The sequence below is a fragment of the Rhipicephalus sanguineus genome, chromosome 3 (assembly GCF_013339695.2).
Source record: "Rhipicephalus sanguineus isolate Rsan-2018 chromosome 3, BIME_Rsan_1.4, whole genome shotgun sequence".
Taxonomy (NCBI): Eukaryota; Metazoa; Arthropoda; class Arachnida; order Ixodida; family Ixodidae; genus Rhipicephalus; species Rhipicephalus sanguineus.
Window position 1 is genome coordinate 57,305,946 of NC_051178.1, and position 16,378 is coordinate 57,322,323.

Genomic DNA, 16,378 nt, shown 5'->3' on the forward strand with positions numbered 1-16,378 from the left:
AAACCAATGGAGTATGGACTTATCGTCATGTGGCGCTCCTCATAATATGTTTTATATTTCGCTTAACTGGCTGATTAACTGAGGTCAATTATGATTAACTGAAGTCAAAAATGATTTTTAATATTCATTTACGACCAAGTGGGTGCCATCACGTCGTATAGGGCATTCCAAAACGACCGGTCCAATTTTTGGTGGCGATGTACATTCTGCGTGGTGATTTTTTTCCGATTTTAAAGGAAAGCGCACGAAATAGCAAATGAATCCACGTGACTCCGCCGCTCGTGCGCTACCCTACTTCAGCGCTCTGAAGCGTGCTTCGAGCATAACAACCGGCGCGCGAACTCTCAGCATATCGAGGACGACGGCGTTTCCTTGCCGTGTGCGGTCGTCAGAAATGTTGACGCACTGTGAAACCGATGCATAAAGCCACGGCCGGTTATTTCGCCATGGTCCACGCGTCACTTGTTGCGCTCGAAGCGGATTTGAGAGCGCTGCAGTACGGCAGCGCACGAGGGAAATCACGCGTGGTCATGTTTCGCGGGCTTTCTTTAGATGTGATGCAAACGGAGGACAGAAAAAATAGCACTCATGGGGACAATCAAATTATGATCAAAATAACTGCTTGAATAATTTAGCAGGAAGAACAAAGATACAGTACACCAAGATATCTTATGTTACGTAAGTGCTTGTTCTACGGCATCTAGCATCAGCACCGGTGAAGTGACAGTATTTAGAATCTCATTTGGATATAAGTCAATCTCATCGTATGTAAGTCAAACTTACATCCATGAGATCTTTTAAATCACTGTCGTGTGAAAGCCGCGAGACGCAAAGAAACCCCATTCTTGCATTCCTCAGACTTCGTAACGCAACACCACGCAAGGGAAACTTCGATAACGACACTTTAGGGGCATCAAAACTTTCGCGAGAGGTTCGTACGCGTTAGAGTACGCAGAACAGTACAGTGTTTACGAGGAAGTGTCATGGTACCGACACGAGTAAAAAGAAAGAAGAAATTGCGAGAAAGCGAAGTTCGACTGCTCGTAGACGTTCGCGGGCTTGTTTCTGTCGAGATCGCGCGAGCGCCACCACGTGACTGTGCTCCACCAATACGGACGCGCTGACCTCATCGCCTGCCTTCGCTGGAGAACTCTGGCAGATATATAAAAGAATGTCACTGTCGTTAGTTTTATTCAAGTATCTTAGTAGCAGCAGTATCCGCTTGAGAAGCGTAGTTCAGCCACCGTTAATTGTTTCGCTCGGTGTTCTTTTTATAGAAGTATCTTGTATCTTAAGATACACGATACATTACTGAATGTATCGGAAATACAGATACAGATACTCGTCTTGCGAGACGCATCGCGATGCAGATACAAGATACCCAAGGAGTATCTTAGATAGTATCTAAGATACATGTATCTTCGATACTGCCCAGCACTGGCCTGTACCTTCCAAAAGGGGTCACATGGACGCCCGAAGAGAGTCACGGTGCGCGACGAGCGCGAAGTATCTGTCCCAGTTGTTACTTATTTCTGTTTAACAGCGCGCTCCTTTCGCAAATGCGGCCGCTCTGTGACTTCAGCGCGGACATCGCGGGGAAAGCACAAAACATACTGCCCCCCCCTCCGCCCCGCCCCCTTCTTTCCTCGAGATAAGCGCACGAAGGCGAGCACGCCCTGTAGGGCGAAGAGAAACGGCATTCGCAGGAACGGAGCGACGATCTTTAAAGCACGCCACGCTAGAGTTACTGTATGTGCTACCTTTAGGTAGCAGAGTTGCGCATCTGTCTTGCAACGCCGCTAGCAACCATGCATTGCGGAGAAGATGCCGCTTGGGCCAATTTATTGATTTCTCGACGCCGCCGCTGCAGCAAGCTGAATTAACACTAGCCATCGACAGCCAATGTTTATCGTCGGTCTTCGACACGCCAGACAGGTTAATCGGCGACACGGTAGGCATGTCACCTGCAAAAACGAAGTGCGACTTCACCGCATAACTGTGGTTGCTAGCCGGACCTATGCGCAACTCTGCTACCTAAAGGTAGCATATACAGTGACTCTACGCCACGCTAAAGTCACTGTAACGGGAAAAGTACCGCGTTCCTTTTCTCTTCGCCGCCGCACCCTTTCGACGGCTTCGCCACATAAATGGTCCAGCTCGCTCGCCTCGCTAGTGTCTCCCGGCCGCAGACGCACGGCGCTTTGGAGAGCGATTGTTTTTATAGGTTCAGGAAAGCGTACAGGAACATTACGACATCCCGTATCGTTTTGAGACTTCATCGAAAGCCAATCGAGGCATCGAAGAATGCCCAGGTCAGGCGCTCTTTGCCATTCCCAGCGGGAAAAAGGATGCCAAACGACGGGCTGTGTGGCTGCACAGAATTAGGCGGGAAAAAATATGTTCCCACGACTGATACCCGCATTGTGAGGTAAGCGCTTCATTGAGAATTCGCGAATGTTGGCGCCTACCTTGCACTAGTGCAGCTTGTTTCGCGTGGTTGTCGCAGGAGGTTCATGCACAATAACATTTTATTATGTTTGGCGTAAAATTGACGCCTTTGGGCTCACATGTAATGATCAGCGCGCCATGAAAACTGACTGCTACAGATTGGTACTGCCTGACGTGACTGTATGACGAACACAAATAACAGATGGTAGCATGAACATAATGGCTGATGCTGTCGCGGCCGGTTCGCTTGCTTGATATGCACCAAAATCGGTATTGCGTGACGTGACTGTAATGCGAACGTTAATAACAGGTGGTAACATGAAAATAATGGCACGCATGTCATGTATGGCATGATTTACATGCCATGCCCATGATGCTCTCGCGGCCGGTTCGCTTGTAAACATAACATAAATACCGTCATGATTTTCACGTTACCACTTGTCATTCGTGTTCGTCATACAGTCACCTCACGCTATACCAGTTTGGGTGCATTTCAAGCTAGCGAACCACCCGCCATCGCAGCATGAGCGTGGCAAGTAAGTCATGCCGTACATGACATGGAAGTCATGATTTTCATGTTACCACCTATCGCTAACGTTATTTATACAGAAATAGCTCATCATAAAAATTTTGGTATATATGCATTTCATTAAACGACCGCGAGCGCTCCGAAACCATGTCATGTAAATCATGTTTTACATGGCATGTCTGTCATGATTTGCACGTTATAACCAGTCAGTTATGTTCGTCATACACGTTTGTCACGCCATACTAATTTTGTTGTGTGTCAAGCTATCGAAGCGGTCGCGAGCGCACCATGAGCGTGGCAGGTAAATCATGCCGTACATGGCATACATGTCATTATTTTCATCTTATCACCTTGATTTAAATTTGTCATACTGTCATGTTATGTCATACCAAATTTGGTGTACTTCCCATTAACGAAGCGGCCAGGACAGCACAAAGTCGGGGGCAGATAGATAGATAGATAGATAGATAGATAGATAGATAGATAGATAGATAGATAGATAGATAGATAGATAGATAGATAGATAGATAGATAGATAGATAGATAGATAGATAGATAGATAGATACGTACATAGTCACAAAAATTCGCTAAGAAATGCTTCGCATTTAATAAATGCAGACAGCCGAGCGTGTAAATGCCGCGCAGTTCGCATTTCTTTATCGCGTTAGTACGCGTGCGTGCGCATGTAGGCAAGTGAAAATTGCCGCTATTTCTTTCCTAATCAGTCAGAGAACAACGGTATGCTTCATTCGGGGCTGCAAAAGCGCACGCAATGCGTAAAACATGCGTTACTCCACGTGAAATCAACACCGCACCGCCGCAGCTTCGGCGGCGCTGGACCAAATATGGCGGCGCGCACGACGGTCGCGGTACTTTTCCCGTTCCAGTGACTTTACGCCACGCGTGCACATCGCGCCATCTATGTGGTAACTAAGAAAGCATGCTGATGTAAGTGTTGTATATAAATAGCTCGCCGTTAGCAGGCTGAAGACGATGCTGTTGGTGGCCTAACCGTCTAACGCCGCGCACTGAAGAGCGGGAGGTCGCCCGTTGGATTCCGTGCGTCGGAAAGCTTTCCTGAATTATTTTTCTTTGTGGCTTTTATATATATATATATATATATATATATATATATATATATATATATATATATATATATATATATATATATATATATATATATGTATATATATATGTATATATATATATGTATGTATATATATGTATATATATATATATATATGTATATATATGTATGTATATATATATATATATATATATATACATATATATATATATATATATATATATATATATATATATATATATATATATATATATATATATGTATATATATATATATATGGCAAAAATCAGCCGAGAGTGTCCATATAATTGCTATCGGAATAATTTTTCTTGTAAACTTTTCGACGTCTCATTTTCATTATTGCCCTACTCCAGTGACGTTGTACTCCACGTTTATCGGTTTCCTCGACTTTGTTTTTTATTCTAGTACATTCATCGGTTGGTGCTAAGCCAAAGATGAGCGTATGCCGTGCGGCGTGCATTCTTTTTTAAGATCATTCCTACCACTCCATTTCCATTCCAGTAAAGTTGCCAGTATTTATAGAATCCAAACGTCCACAGACTAAAGCCTTAGACGCTTGGCTTCGCGACTGCTGTCAGAAGGAGAAGCAGTCTACGAGGTGAAACATGTGGCATCTAGCTTTGTGAAGGCGAACATATGTCACGTAACAACGTTCGTTGGACTAGTTGTCCAAAGAACGGCGGTACACAAGGACCCGCATGAGCTAGGAATCGCAGTGAAAAGGAGCGCCAAGACGTAGAGATCGCAATGTAAAGCTATACTGCGCAACATTTGTTTTGTAAGTTTTCCAGCAATGTTGGTGGCATAACCGTGTCTATAACACAAAAGGCGGGGTACGTACTTATCCGACAAGAATGCATACATACGGCTCCGTAGAAAAGAAACAAAGCTGGGACGCGGAATGGAGTTTGGGAGTGAACCTAATTTTGGGGTAGATATGGAGGTGGGGGCCGCATATGGACCAGCTTGCAGGATATAGGCGTCATTAGCTGGCCAGCGCATACATGGGCGAGCGTCGCATGAGCGCTTTCTGATACTCACCAAACATCGCAGAAACCTTCCTCGCGGAAGAGCTGCACACTAAACATTTTTACACCCTTAAGGGGTGTAAAAAGGGTGTTAATGACATTAACACCCTTTTTTTCCATTGCACAACACCCTTTTTTCTTTATATACACCCTAAGAGAAGGGTGTGCGCGGAAAAAGGGTGTTATTGTCTTTCATAAGGGTGTTAATGGAAGAAGTGAAGGGTGCACATTGAAGCAGTAAGCTGCATCCATGCACGCATATTAAAATCGCGTGCATTGCGCAATGCGTCTGTTGTTGTACTACCTTTTATAACGTTACGATGTCAGTGACATTACGGAAACAAGTAAATGGTGGAGCCATTGGCACAATGTGAATTCTCGTGATATTTTATTTTCACATACGGTCCCTACGTGGGAGCGGCCCGCTGCCTGTTGAGACACGCCCTGCAGGACCTCAATCAAGTTTACCATACCATACCATAGACAAATGACGAAGTATCATTGCTTCACAAAATACTACAAGACTCGAGAAAATGTACAAGAAAATCAGCAAACACTTTTTTTTTTGCACAGGCTCGAGGTGTGCCTTACCGTTTCATATTTTCCAGTATACACATCAACCGCATGAACATTTATACGAGGGCGCATATACAAATGTAGAAGCAATTTAGAACAAAAGTTGAAATCATTACAAAACCTTTCTGGGTATAAAGCTGTAAGTGGGACAGAGAACTTCCCGCCTGCATGAACACTTTACAAGTTTTGGTATGAACACTTTTAATTGTTCACTTAGCCAATAAGACAGACAAAAAAGAATTACTTTGAACAGGCCAAGATATAGGCTAATATAGTACAATTGTACATGCGGAATGTATACAACATAGAGCACGCAATTCTGACATACGTAATTATGCATACATTACACACTGATGCATAAAGTTTCACGACCCACTTGTTTACGTGCGTGCAGTGGAAAATGTATCTGTGGTATGAATTTTTCGTCCACAAACATTAGAGTAAGCCGAGGCCTCACTGAGGTTCATTAAACAAGATGGGATACAATGACACTTGCCTTGTGGTACTAATTAGGCAGCTTATGTAAACATTACGGAAGCTAACACTTCAACACCCGAATTCGTACCACTCATCCATGCAAGGAAAACCTGCAGGGAAATCATTATCGGTTCCGTATACCAAGCCAAAAACTTGCTGCACAATTTCTCCACGTTACTGATTTCCGCACAGAAGCACTTGGAAAAGGTAAGCAGAGACTCGGAAGGAAATTAATGTCACCTAAAGGGGACACACATGAGTAACAATAATGTTAGCACCTCGCTACCGAACGAGGAAAATGAGAACATAGGCGTGCTCAGATTTCTCCATCAGGGGGGAGGGGCAAGTCTCACTGCAGCACCCCCCCCCCTTTACACTTTGTCGAGTCCGAAAGGAACAAAACAAGCTCAACCATGGATGAACCATGGACGCAAAAATGAAAATGAAGCGATGGCGTGCTTCTCCCGACGGCCACCGGGGGTAAAAAGGTTGGAGGTAAATTGCGCTTCGTATTCACCATCGAAGGTCCTCGGTTGACATTATTGTCGAAGAGCATGCGCAGCCATAACCCTGCGCATTAAAGATGACTCGAGAGGTTCGACAGAGTAAATGTATGGGGCAGAATTGGCGCCCCCTTACAGATTACTTGAGAAAGTGGCCGCCCCCCTTCCCCCTCCCTGCGCTCACCTTTGCATGAGAGAGTTCCTAGGACACCCGAACTCCATGCATGTATACATGTCGCCTCACATGCTGCGCCGATTTAGCGCAGCGCATGCATGACCGCGCATGCTCGTAAAACTTACGGCATGACAATAAGTGCAAGTCATATGCTGTAAACCCGATGATGGCTGGATGCACGGCACGGCGCACGCACTGCCAACTCCCATCCCACTGCTCAAGGGTGAGAAAAGACGAAGACTACGGCGACTGCGGGAGGGAGCGAGAACTACGCACGCTATGACATCGTATTTGAAGTGTAAGGTACCATGGTAAGGTACACACACAGAGCGCCACTTTCAACAATGTTTACTTCGAAAACAGCACAGTTTATATGCCCATCACGCGCTGTCACAAGCGTGTGCGTACTGTCCGTCGTCGTTACCGCGCCTTACACTTCAAATATGCTAAACCGACACGCCCAGTCTGCCATTCTTACAAACTACGCCATCGCCTCCGAGATAGCGCACCTTCCATCTCGGAAGCCATAGGAAGCCAAGGCTCCTAGCGCTCCTGGCGATGAAAACAGTCGGCAGTCACGTGATAGCGCGCAGAATCACGTGGGGTGCTCTTAGCCTGGAAGCCAGAGGAAGCCGCGCCGGCCGCGCTGTGCTTCGTTCTCGCTTGGCTTTGGTTGTGCGTTGTCGTGCGGTATAGTTTGGTTTTTGTTCGCGTACAGCGATGTGTTAACTTATACACTGTTAGCAAAAATAAGCCGAGATGGGAGTAAATGGCTTGTCCTCTAGCGCACGCCCTGATGGGGGTTTTAAAAACACCGTCCGGACGGAGTAAAAAATTTACTCCCCAACAGGACGGGGTTTTTGGATGGACAGAGGGGAGTTTTTGTTTACATCCATAGGGGAGCTTTTCCAGGTAAATATGGGAGTAAATTTTTATAACCATCAAAAAGAAAAAAAATGCTTTTCGCTCTTTAATTAAATTAGCATCGAAACACGCAAACTGGATCACACGTACACAAACATGCACACAACGTTCGCAAAGTAATACAACACTCACACTGACAACAACTCACCACCAGCGCTTCACAACCAAACTTTGGTCACCGAGTATATATAGGCACCACATCTTGACCTCCAATGTGGCTCAGATGGGACACTTCTTTCTCCGAAATTAAGCAACAAACATTCATGGCGTACGTGTAAATTTGTGATGAGCTTATAGATACCACTGAGGCACACCTATCTTTTACTATAAACCCGCCTAACATTCAACGCCTTCTTAATTAGCGAATTTTGATTATCAGCTGGCACTCTGTCGCATGGGATGTATCCGCCTTAGCAGTACTGTGCGTGAGTCTGTAAAATGCACATAATCGTACACGAACCACGAGCGGCCGTGCACGAACGCTTCAGCGGCACACATTCACGAGCAACACCGGCGAAGAAATGCGTCGCCCCGCCGGTATATACCGCGTTGTTGCCGACGGCGTCGCTAGGCCTCTCCCAGGAGTACGGTACGGCTATACGATGAACGACAGCTCGCGATCACAAAATACTTGCTGCTGTACAGTTTTCGTCGCCGTTTTTTTTACACACACACTGCCGCTATCCGAGTCCGCTGTCCGCGTTAAGCTACGGAGCGATGCACTTACAACGAACGAGACGGCTCGTAGTCGCGGTTCCTGTTGCTCGCAGTACATCGGCGGTCGCCCGTTGGTTCAATCTGTCTCGTATCGGCGCTCGCCTTCTCGCTAGACATTTGACAGCGGTGGTTGCATGACGCAAAAGAGACAATTTAAGCTTATTCATTCCAGCAGCTTTTATTTTCTGTGAAACATATTCTTTGCTTCACCGGTGGCCGGTGCGAGCTCGTAGAACTCACCACGGCGACCGGTGCGGCGGTGCGAGTTCGCTACGTCGCCGGCTTGGTACCGACGACGTAGCGAAGCCTCCTTACCGCTTAGAAGTTGCAGCCGGTGAAACATCGTTTCGGTGACACTCCGAGAAGCAAGCGTTGCCGGTGGTCGGAGCGAGCGCGTCGCCGGCGCAGCTCTCACACCGGCCGCCGGCCGGCTTGATGCCGACGACGTAGCGAAGCCTACTTCTTACTGCTTCGAAGTTTTAGCCGATGAAACTCCAGAAACAACCCGCTGACGATCGCAACAGCTTACTTTTGTTACCGATGAAATTATTCTTCGCACTTCTTCGTAACTCGGCACGTTGAAGCGAGGTATCCGTGGCGTGTCGGAGGCTTGCAATCGTGTGCATGGGCATTGCCGCTTGACGGGAGAATAAACACGGGACAGCCAGCTCGATGTGTTCGCGGTCGGACGCTGGCGCGAGTTGAACTTGTCTCTGACCAGAACGGTTCAGTGGAGAAAATAGTCCTACACGTCTACACAAACCAACCGGCCGTTGCAATCCTCGCTGCACTGATAACTTCGTTGTCTGTCGACAAATGCTCACACGGCGACCCACACAAGGCACTGGAGCTTCACACCGGCGTGCTACACGCACATTCACACACGCACGCACGTCACGACCAAAAATGGTTTTTAAAACTCCCATAGGGAGTTTTTAACCACGGCACCCACGTCACGACCAAAAATACTTTTTAAACCTCCCATAGGGAGTTTCTAACCACGTGACCTAAAACTCCGTGGGGAGTTTAACAAGGTCATGTCGTTCATAAACTCTCTCATTAAGCACGGGGCGTTTTTCGACGACATGTGCCGACTTCACTCCGCTACCACGGAGTAAATGATTGGGGCATGGGGGTTTTGGGGGCTCATGTGCTGGAAAAGCTCCCATCTCGGCTAATTTTTGTTTACAGTGTATGTTGTGAAGCTGTGATTGATATGCGCGTGGTGTGATCTAAGATGTCGCCCCTACGTTGTGCGTTAGCCATGCGTCTTCTCAGGGAAAGTAGGGAAAGTGGCTGTACGCTGTCGAAAATGGATACGTCTAGATTCAGCCGTGCCATTGTGACGCCATTGTTGGCAGTATGGGATCTTATCATCACGAATGTTCCAGGCGAGTACCTGCTTTCTCTTTTATGTTGTTGTGCTTAGCGTTTGTGTCTTGTTTGAGATGTCATTGTATGTACAGAGCGGTTGACTGCTGAATGGAACAGGGAAGCTTGGCGGCCGCTGCCGCCTGCGACGAATTTCGCGCAGGCGCAGCACATGTTGTTCTGAACTCTTTCACCCTTTCGTTGTTTGCTGGCGCGCCGGCCGCGCTTCGAATCTGCGCCTTGTTCTCTGCCTTCGTGAAGCGAATCGTTTCAGCGTCGAAAGTGCGCCGTCCGCGGTGTCGGGCAGCGGCTGTTACGCGCTTCATGTTACATTTGGCTGTGGACCGCTGCGCACAGCCATTTTGTCACTATACCTCAAAACGCGTGTGTAATACTCGGATGTAAGTGAATGTCTGCCTGAGCTCGTACAATGCGGCGGGACACCTACCTAGGTTATATAATGCAACAGGGTCGACAGTTTGGCTACTTGGGGACTCAGTACGCCCGCGTTAAGCTGCACACAAAACAAGAAAAATACGAAAAAACTTAAGTAAGCGAAACACTCGCTGCCGCTGCTTGTTCGTGTTTTCTCTGCATTGTGCTGTTTCGGGTGTCGCTTCCCCCCTCCCCCCCCCCCCCACACACACACATCTTTGACACGTGCAGTTTCACGTTTTCCAACCGGTTGATCCTCCCCTTTCGGCCTCTATCGCGCGCGGCGCAGTCAAAGCAAACGAATTCGTGGAACGAACAGTAACGTGCAAAACTGGAATAGAAATCACGTTTGTGTTTAGCACGCATCTCCTGAGGCTGCAATTTACAAACAATCGTTGAAATGCCAACCGCAAGCAATTTTTGTTCTTATCTAAACCCCATTTGAGGTCAGAACTGCCATGTCGGCCTTCAGATATAGGTAGTGAAAAGAGGAGGGGGGGAGAGGGCCTGACGTTGTGTGGGGGGCCACATAATGCTGCCCCGCGGGCTTCAGTTGGCCGACCCCCTGTTGTAGAATATTCTTCGTACCCGCTCCTCTCCTATCAGAGCGCAGGTGCCGCGTTTAAGTAAGGTATCACTAACACGTAATCGTTCTAAGCCTGCTAAGGTTAAAACGGAATTGCGACGAATCGCCCCTGTCGTAGTGGCCGGCCACATGCCTACAGGTTGGCGCATGCCGCGATCACGATTTGTCGCGGAAAAATTAACCGCGTCCCTCAACTCGTGATATGGCCGACGCCACGCAAAAGGCCACGCAAACACCCTAAGGGTGTCCGTCTGGCGACAAACTGATTTACACCCTTAAGGGTGTAAAAATGTTTAGTGTGTGGCTACATGCGCGTGTTAACGTGACAGCGTTAAGACGTCGTTTCGCGTATATTCCGCTGTCGGCGTCGTTTCTTGTGGGCAAAAAATCAGCGTCGTCCGTGAAAGAATATTCGAGATAGCTGCAAATAAATAAATAATAAAAGACTTCCGTTCCAGTGCGAATCGAACCCAAGCCTTCTGCGTGGCGAGCAGGCGTTCTACCACAGAGTCAATTGCTTGGAACTGCTGCCGAAAAGAAAGAAAAGAAAGACCCCCATGTTAATGTCCCATATTGTGAGAAGTTTCCTTAAGGCATGCAATGTGCTTGGTAGAAGCGTCGAATATCGCGAGGCGTCAAGTCATGTGAATTGCACATCGAGTGAGGGGTTTAAAAGCCCACCCATAACAAAGCCCTCAGACATATTTATTCATCATCATCAGCAAAAGCATAAACAAAGTGAGCAGCTGCGTAAGTTCACGTGTGCCCTTTACGGACGCGTTGTGGGTACTTTGCTGATTCGCAAAATGAAGAAGTATGGCGTAGTGGGCGCTTCGCAACTGTACTTGCAATGGGCATTCTATAGGATAGTTTAGGCCAATTTTACTCGCACAGACGTTCCCTTCCTTGCAGTGCGGTCGAGGTGTCCACCGAGAAGTGAAGTGAGACTACCGATTGCGAAGTCCATGCGAACAGGGCACGGCTACCGTATCGCGTAGTAATCTTGAGGCGAAGCTCAAGCGTCCTCCAACTTTTTTTGTAGCCGATGACCCCCTGTTTGCGATTTCTAAATTACAATATCCAAGTGTTACGCAGCTTCTTACCCTGAGGACGCGTGTGACGGCTGACACCGGGCTCCGTTGCGTACGTCCTGCACTCAGGCAGCGAGTACTGGCCTACCGTATAAGACGACTTCAAAGACAACGAGTGCAAGTTACAGTGCTTTCAATGCGCTGTAAAGCGCACGCCGGAAGCGGGAAAACTCCGCATTTAATCAGAATTTGCGTTATTGCGACCATAGAATGAAATTGAAATGTTATAATTCTGGCGTGACTAGGCGTCATATCTTGTTAGAAATGAAGCACACGGAGCATAGAAGCAATGTACACTTAAGACACAAGCGCTTGTGCGAAGCAAAAAAGGAACGGTGCACATATGAGGCGTATGCTGCTGCTTGGTTTAATACAGCTGCGAAAGATGCCACGAACGCAGAATAAGAGTTCCAGGAACAATCTTTCTTATTAAAACTAAAGCGAATTAAGCGGCCGTACACTTCAACACCACTGTCAAGTCATGAGTGGATATTACTTTGGCTTGCGTTGACTTGAAGCGCGCTCGCCAAGGGCTTGCCTCGGATAGCAATGATGCGAGTTGTTAGAGATTAGGGCCCTACGAAAATTATATGTAGGTCAAATTTCTTGCTTGTTTACGTCGCATCACATCTGCTCATTGCATCTTTGCGTCACATTGCGTCACGTCTGCTTTATTTTTTGTTCCGCCGAAAGTGTTCCCTCCTCACACAGATTACGCTAAATGCCATGGGCAGCTGATGAGCGGTTATTTTCTGAACGCATGGGCTTCTATAGAAGCTCCGCTACTAGTTACATTTACCTCGAGAGTGGCGCGGGCGGGAACGAGGTCGGCGGCCGCGAGATCAACCAAAATGCCTTGCCCGTACCAATCGGTCCCGCACCAATTTTCGCGGCTGCCGCCGCTCCATTCTCTCGCCGTGAACCAATCGGAGCGCGTGTCGTTAATGCGAAAAATGGTGGCTATGTGCGACGTGCTTTTAATGTCGCTGTCATCAAAGTTTGTAGCAGCATGGAACTCGTTTGTAAGCACCCCCTTCACTCAACAAGCGCCTCCTGGAGCACAAGGACTGTTGCCACATGTAGCTGTCCATCTCAACTTATTTACTTTTGCGTTGCGATTTGGAGGCTCGTATTGCCGTCCATTAACTGTTTCATGTCGCATGGTCACGTAGTGGTCAACACAGGCCTAAAACAAGGCTAAGAATGTTCAAAACCAGTGCAAAATAAACTAACAAGGTCTAAAATGACATAAACCACAGAAATAACCAAGAAAAATATTGCGATAATTTACCTAAGATCCCGAGAAAGGCTTCTGAAACATCCGCTGATACCCGCGCCGCGCGAAAGTGTGCACCACCGCCTCGGTAAGCGCGCGATTGCTAAGGGAATAGCTGGGTTTCTGGTGCTACGCAGTTCCTCAGGCTTCATGGTGGTGGAGCTGCATTAAGCGCATGATTTAGAGCTACACCAAGACCTGCACAAGAAGTTGATTATCCCTACATTAACCGCAGCATTAGCTGGATTAGAGCAGAATTTTAACACACAAGTGTTTTATGCCGGGTGCACTAAGTACATCCGTTAGGGATATGACGTTGATAAAATGGACGCCAACGGGTGAGAAAGAAAAAAAAAACAGGAAAAATATCCGCCGCTGGAACTCGAACACACGACGTTGCGACCGCGGCAGTAAACGCCCTACGCTAAGCCAACTAAGCTACCTTGGGAGATGCTGGACACTTCACGAAGGCACCTTATATCTTTCACATATTCTCTCGCACGGTGCTCTCTGTTGTTGGTGTAGGTAGGCAGAGTGGGGCGGTTCCGCCGTCTGTGAGAGGTGAAAAGAAGTAATGCATCACGATCGGCACTTACTAGCGCTTACTCCGAGATTGCACGCGATATAGGAGGTCATGGTTAAAGCGTCTCGATACCAGCGAGGGTCACTGGCCGCGTTGACGTCGCCGAGGCACCCTGGACGCATTTACGTTATTTGCCTTTCACTTCGTGTTAGCGTGCGCCGGAAGCTCAGCTAGCTGCCTCGCGTCCAAATTGGCGGGTGATGCGCCAGTGGCACGGAGGACTTGACTCTAACCGTCTAAAGCTTTTCTAGTGCCATGGCTGTATAATTAGGTTTTTTTTTTTCGCACGCCGCAAACGTTTCTTCACGAAAGTACACGGCTGCTACTGCAAGCATGCAAAATCAAAACAATAATCATATGCTTCATACTCTCCACAACGCAGAACATCGATAGCGCGCACGGCTTCATTTAACAGCTCATATGGACCATTACGTATCTTCAACACGACAGAATGAGTCATACCTCGAGGTATACGTCCTACACGGTGTTATCGCGACTTTCAAAATACATTTCGCGTTGAGTCGGGCGTCGTTGTCTTCGATCGCCTGCTTTTCACCGTAAACGTGATTGACGAGCCTTTCTCCTTTTATCAAGTTCGCTTTTCGAAAGTGCCTGTCCAGCTCGCAGATCTTTTTGAAGCTGCAATGCAGGCGGTACATTGTGAGGCGACGCGAATGTACCGCGAGAGCTCTGCACGTGAGCGAAAGCGAGTGGTGGCGCGGCGGCGAGAACGGGGAACGCTCGTTGCATGCTCCCAGTTTCTATTTTTCTGCCAGAGATGGCGCTGCCTCTCAAGAGCAGCAGCGCCACTAAGCGATGCTTGGGAAGCCTATAGCTGCAGGAACACGTGAACGCGACAGGGCGTCGTGGTGGCTGTTTTAGCGCACTGCCGCGGGTTTAGATGGGATTCCCGTTAGCCTAATTAACGAACTAGGACATAACACTAAAGAAGCACTGATGAAAGCCGTAGAAAAATGCTTACAGGACAGGCGAATACCGGACAGTTGGCGAAAAAGTAGAATGAACCTAATCAATAAAGGCAAGGGAGAAAAGGATAAGGTTCGCTCGTATAGACCATGCACATTACATCGGTACTATACAGGTTGGCGATGCAAGCAGTAAAAATGAAAATAGAAAAGTGGGCAGAACATAACCATATTTTCGGAGAACTCCAGAATAGATTTCGAGTCGACAGGAGGTTAGACGATAACCTGTTTCTTCTCACTCAGTGTATAGAAATATCTAAAATAGAAAATAGGCCCTTGTACGTGGCTTTTCTAGACATCATTCGGGCGTACGACAACGTTAATCAGGAAATTTTGTAAGATATATTGAAAGGAATGGGCACAGGCGACGACTGTATACAGCTTTTGAGGGAGGTATACCGAGAAAATACAGTTTTCATAGAATGGGAAGGAATGAATAGCAATGAGAACGTTGAGATTAGCAAAGGGCTGAGACAGGGATGTCCTTTGTTTCCGCTGTTATTTACGCTGTACATGGTGAATATGGAAAAAGCGCTAGAAGGTAGCAACATTGGTTTTAATCTGTCACACAAACAGGGCGGCGTGATGATTGAGCTGTAGCTTCCAGGATTATTTTATGCTGACGATGTTGTCTTATTTGCTGACAGTCGAGATGATATACAGCAGCTGGCGGATATATGCGGAAGGGAAGGTGAAGCTCTAGGACTAGGATTTGTTGTAAGAAAATGTGGATTGATGGTATTCAATGATGCTTGTGATCAGGCGGTGTCAATACAGGGCCAAGAAATACCGAGGATGAGCGAATACAAAGCAAATCTGTCAAAATGTTCAGCTTTAAGTACCTCCGAGTATGGATAAATGAGGGTGACAGGTACATGGAGGCACAGGAAAAAGCCTCGGTAGCAAAAGGAAAGAGGAATGCTGCAATAATGAAGCACAGAGCGTTGTGGGGATGTACGAGGTGCTTTGAGGTCTGTGGAAAGGTGTAATGTTTCCGGGCTTACTTTTGGTGCAATCGGGAATGTATATAAATCAAAGGACTGTGGGTCGCCTCGCGTTGGGTGCTCACAGAAAGACGACAAATGAGGCTGTAAAGGGCGATATGGGATGGGCAGGTTTTGAGGCGAGGGAAGCTCAGATCAAAATAAGGTTCGAAGAAAGGTTAAGGAATATGAAGGAGAGTAGATAGGCAGAGAAGGTGTTCCGTTATTTGTATAGGAAGAGCGTGGACACAGCGGAGAAAAAGAACTAGGAGGCTCACTAGTAAATATACGGCTGGTAGTGTAAGCAATATGTCAATAAAGAGCGTCAAGCGAAAAGTCAGAGAGGTGGAGAAGATTTACGGGAGGGTAGCTATGGAGAAAAAACCGGCTTTGAGTAACTACCGAAAGGGCAAGAATGAAATAAGGAGGGAGGCATTTTACGATAATTCAAAGGGAAGTGCTTTACTGTTTGAAGCGATATCAGGTTGCCTTAGAACGCGTAGTTATAAAGCCAGATTCAGTAAAAAAGAAGAACAATGCACGTGCTGCGGAGAAGATAAGGAAACGGCGGAGCATGTTCT

The 16,378-nt window shown here is 47.2% G+C and overlaps 1 protein-coding gene across 1 annotated transcript in view; it reads right to left on the bottom strand.

The window, feature by feature from the left end:
• The window catches only part of LOC119385494 (tubulin monoglutamylase TTLL4), a gene marked incomplete at its 3' end in the record, with an annotated part of 106,370 nt that extends 99,009 nt beyond the window's left edge, over positions 1 to 7,361 (bottom strand). Inside the window, 1 exon segment of the mRNA XM_049414006.1 lies at positions 7,355 to 7,361. Coding sequence (XP_049269963.1) covers positions 7,355 to 7,361 — 7 coding nt within the window.
• Positions 7,362 to 16,378: the final 9,017 nt, after the last annotated feature.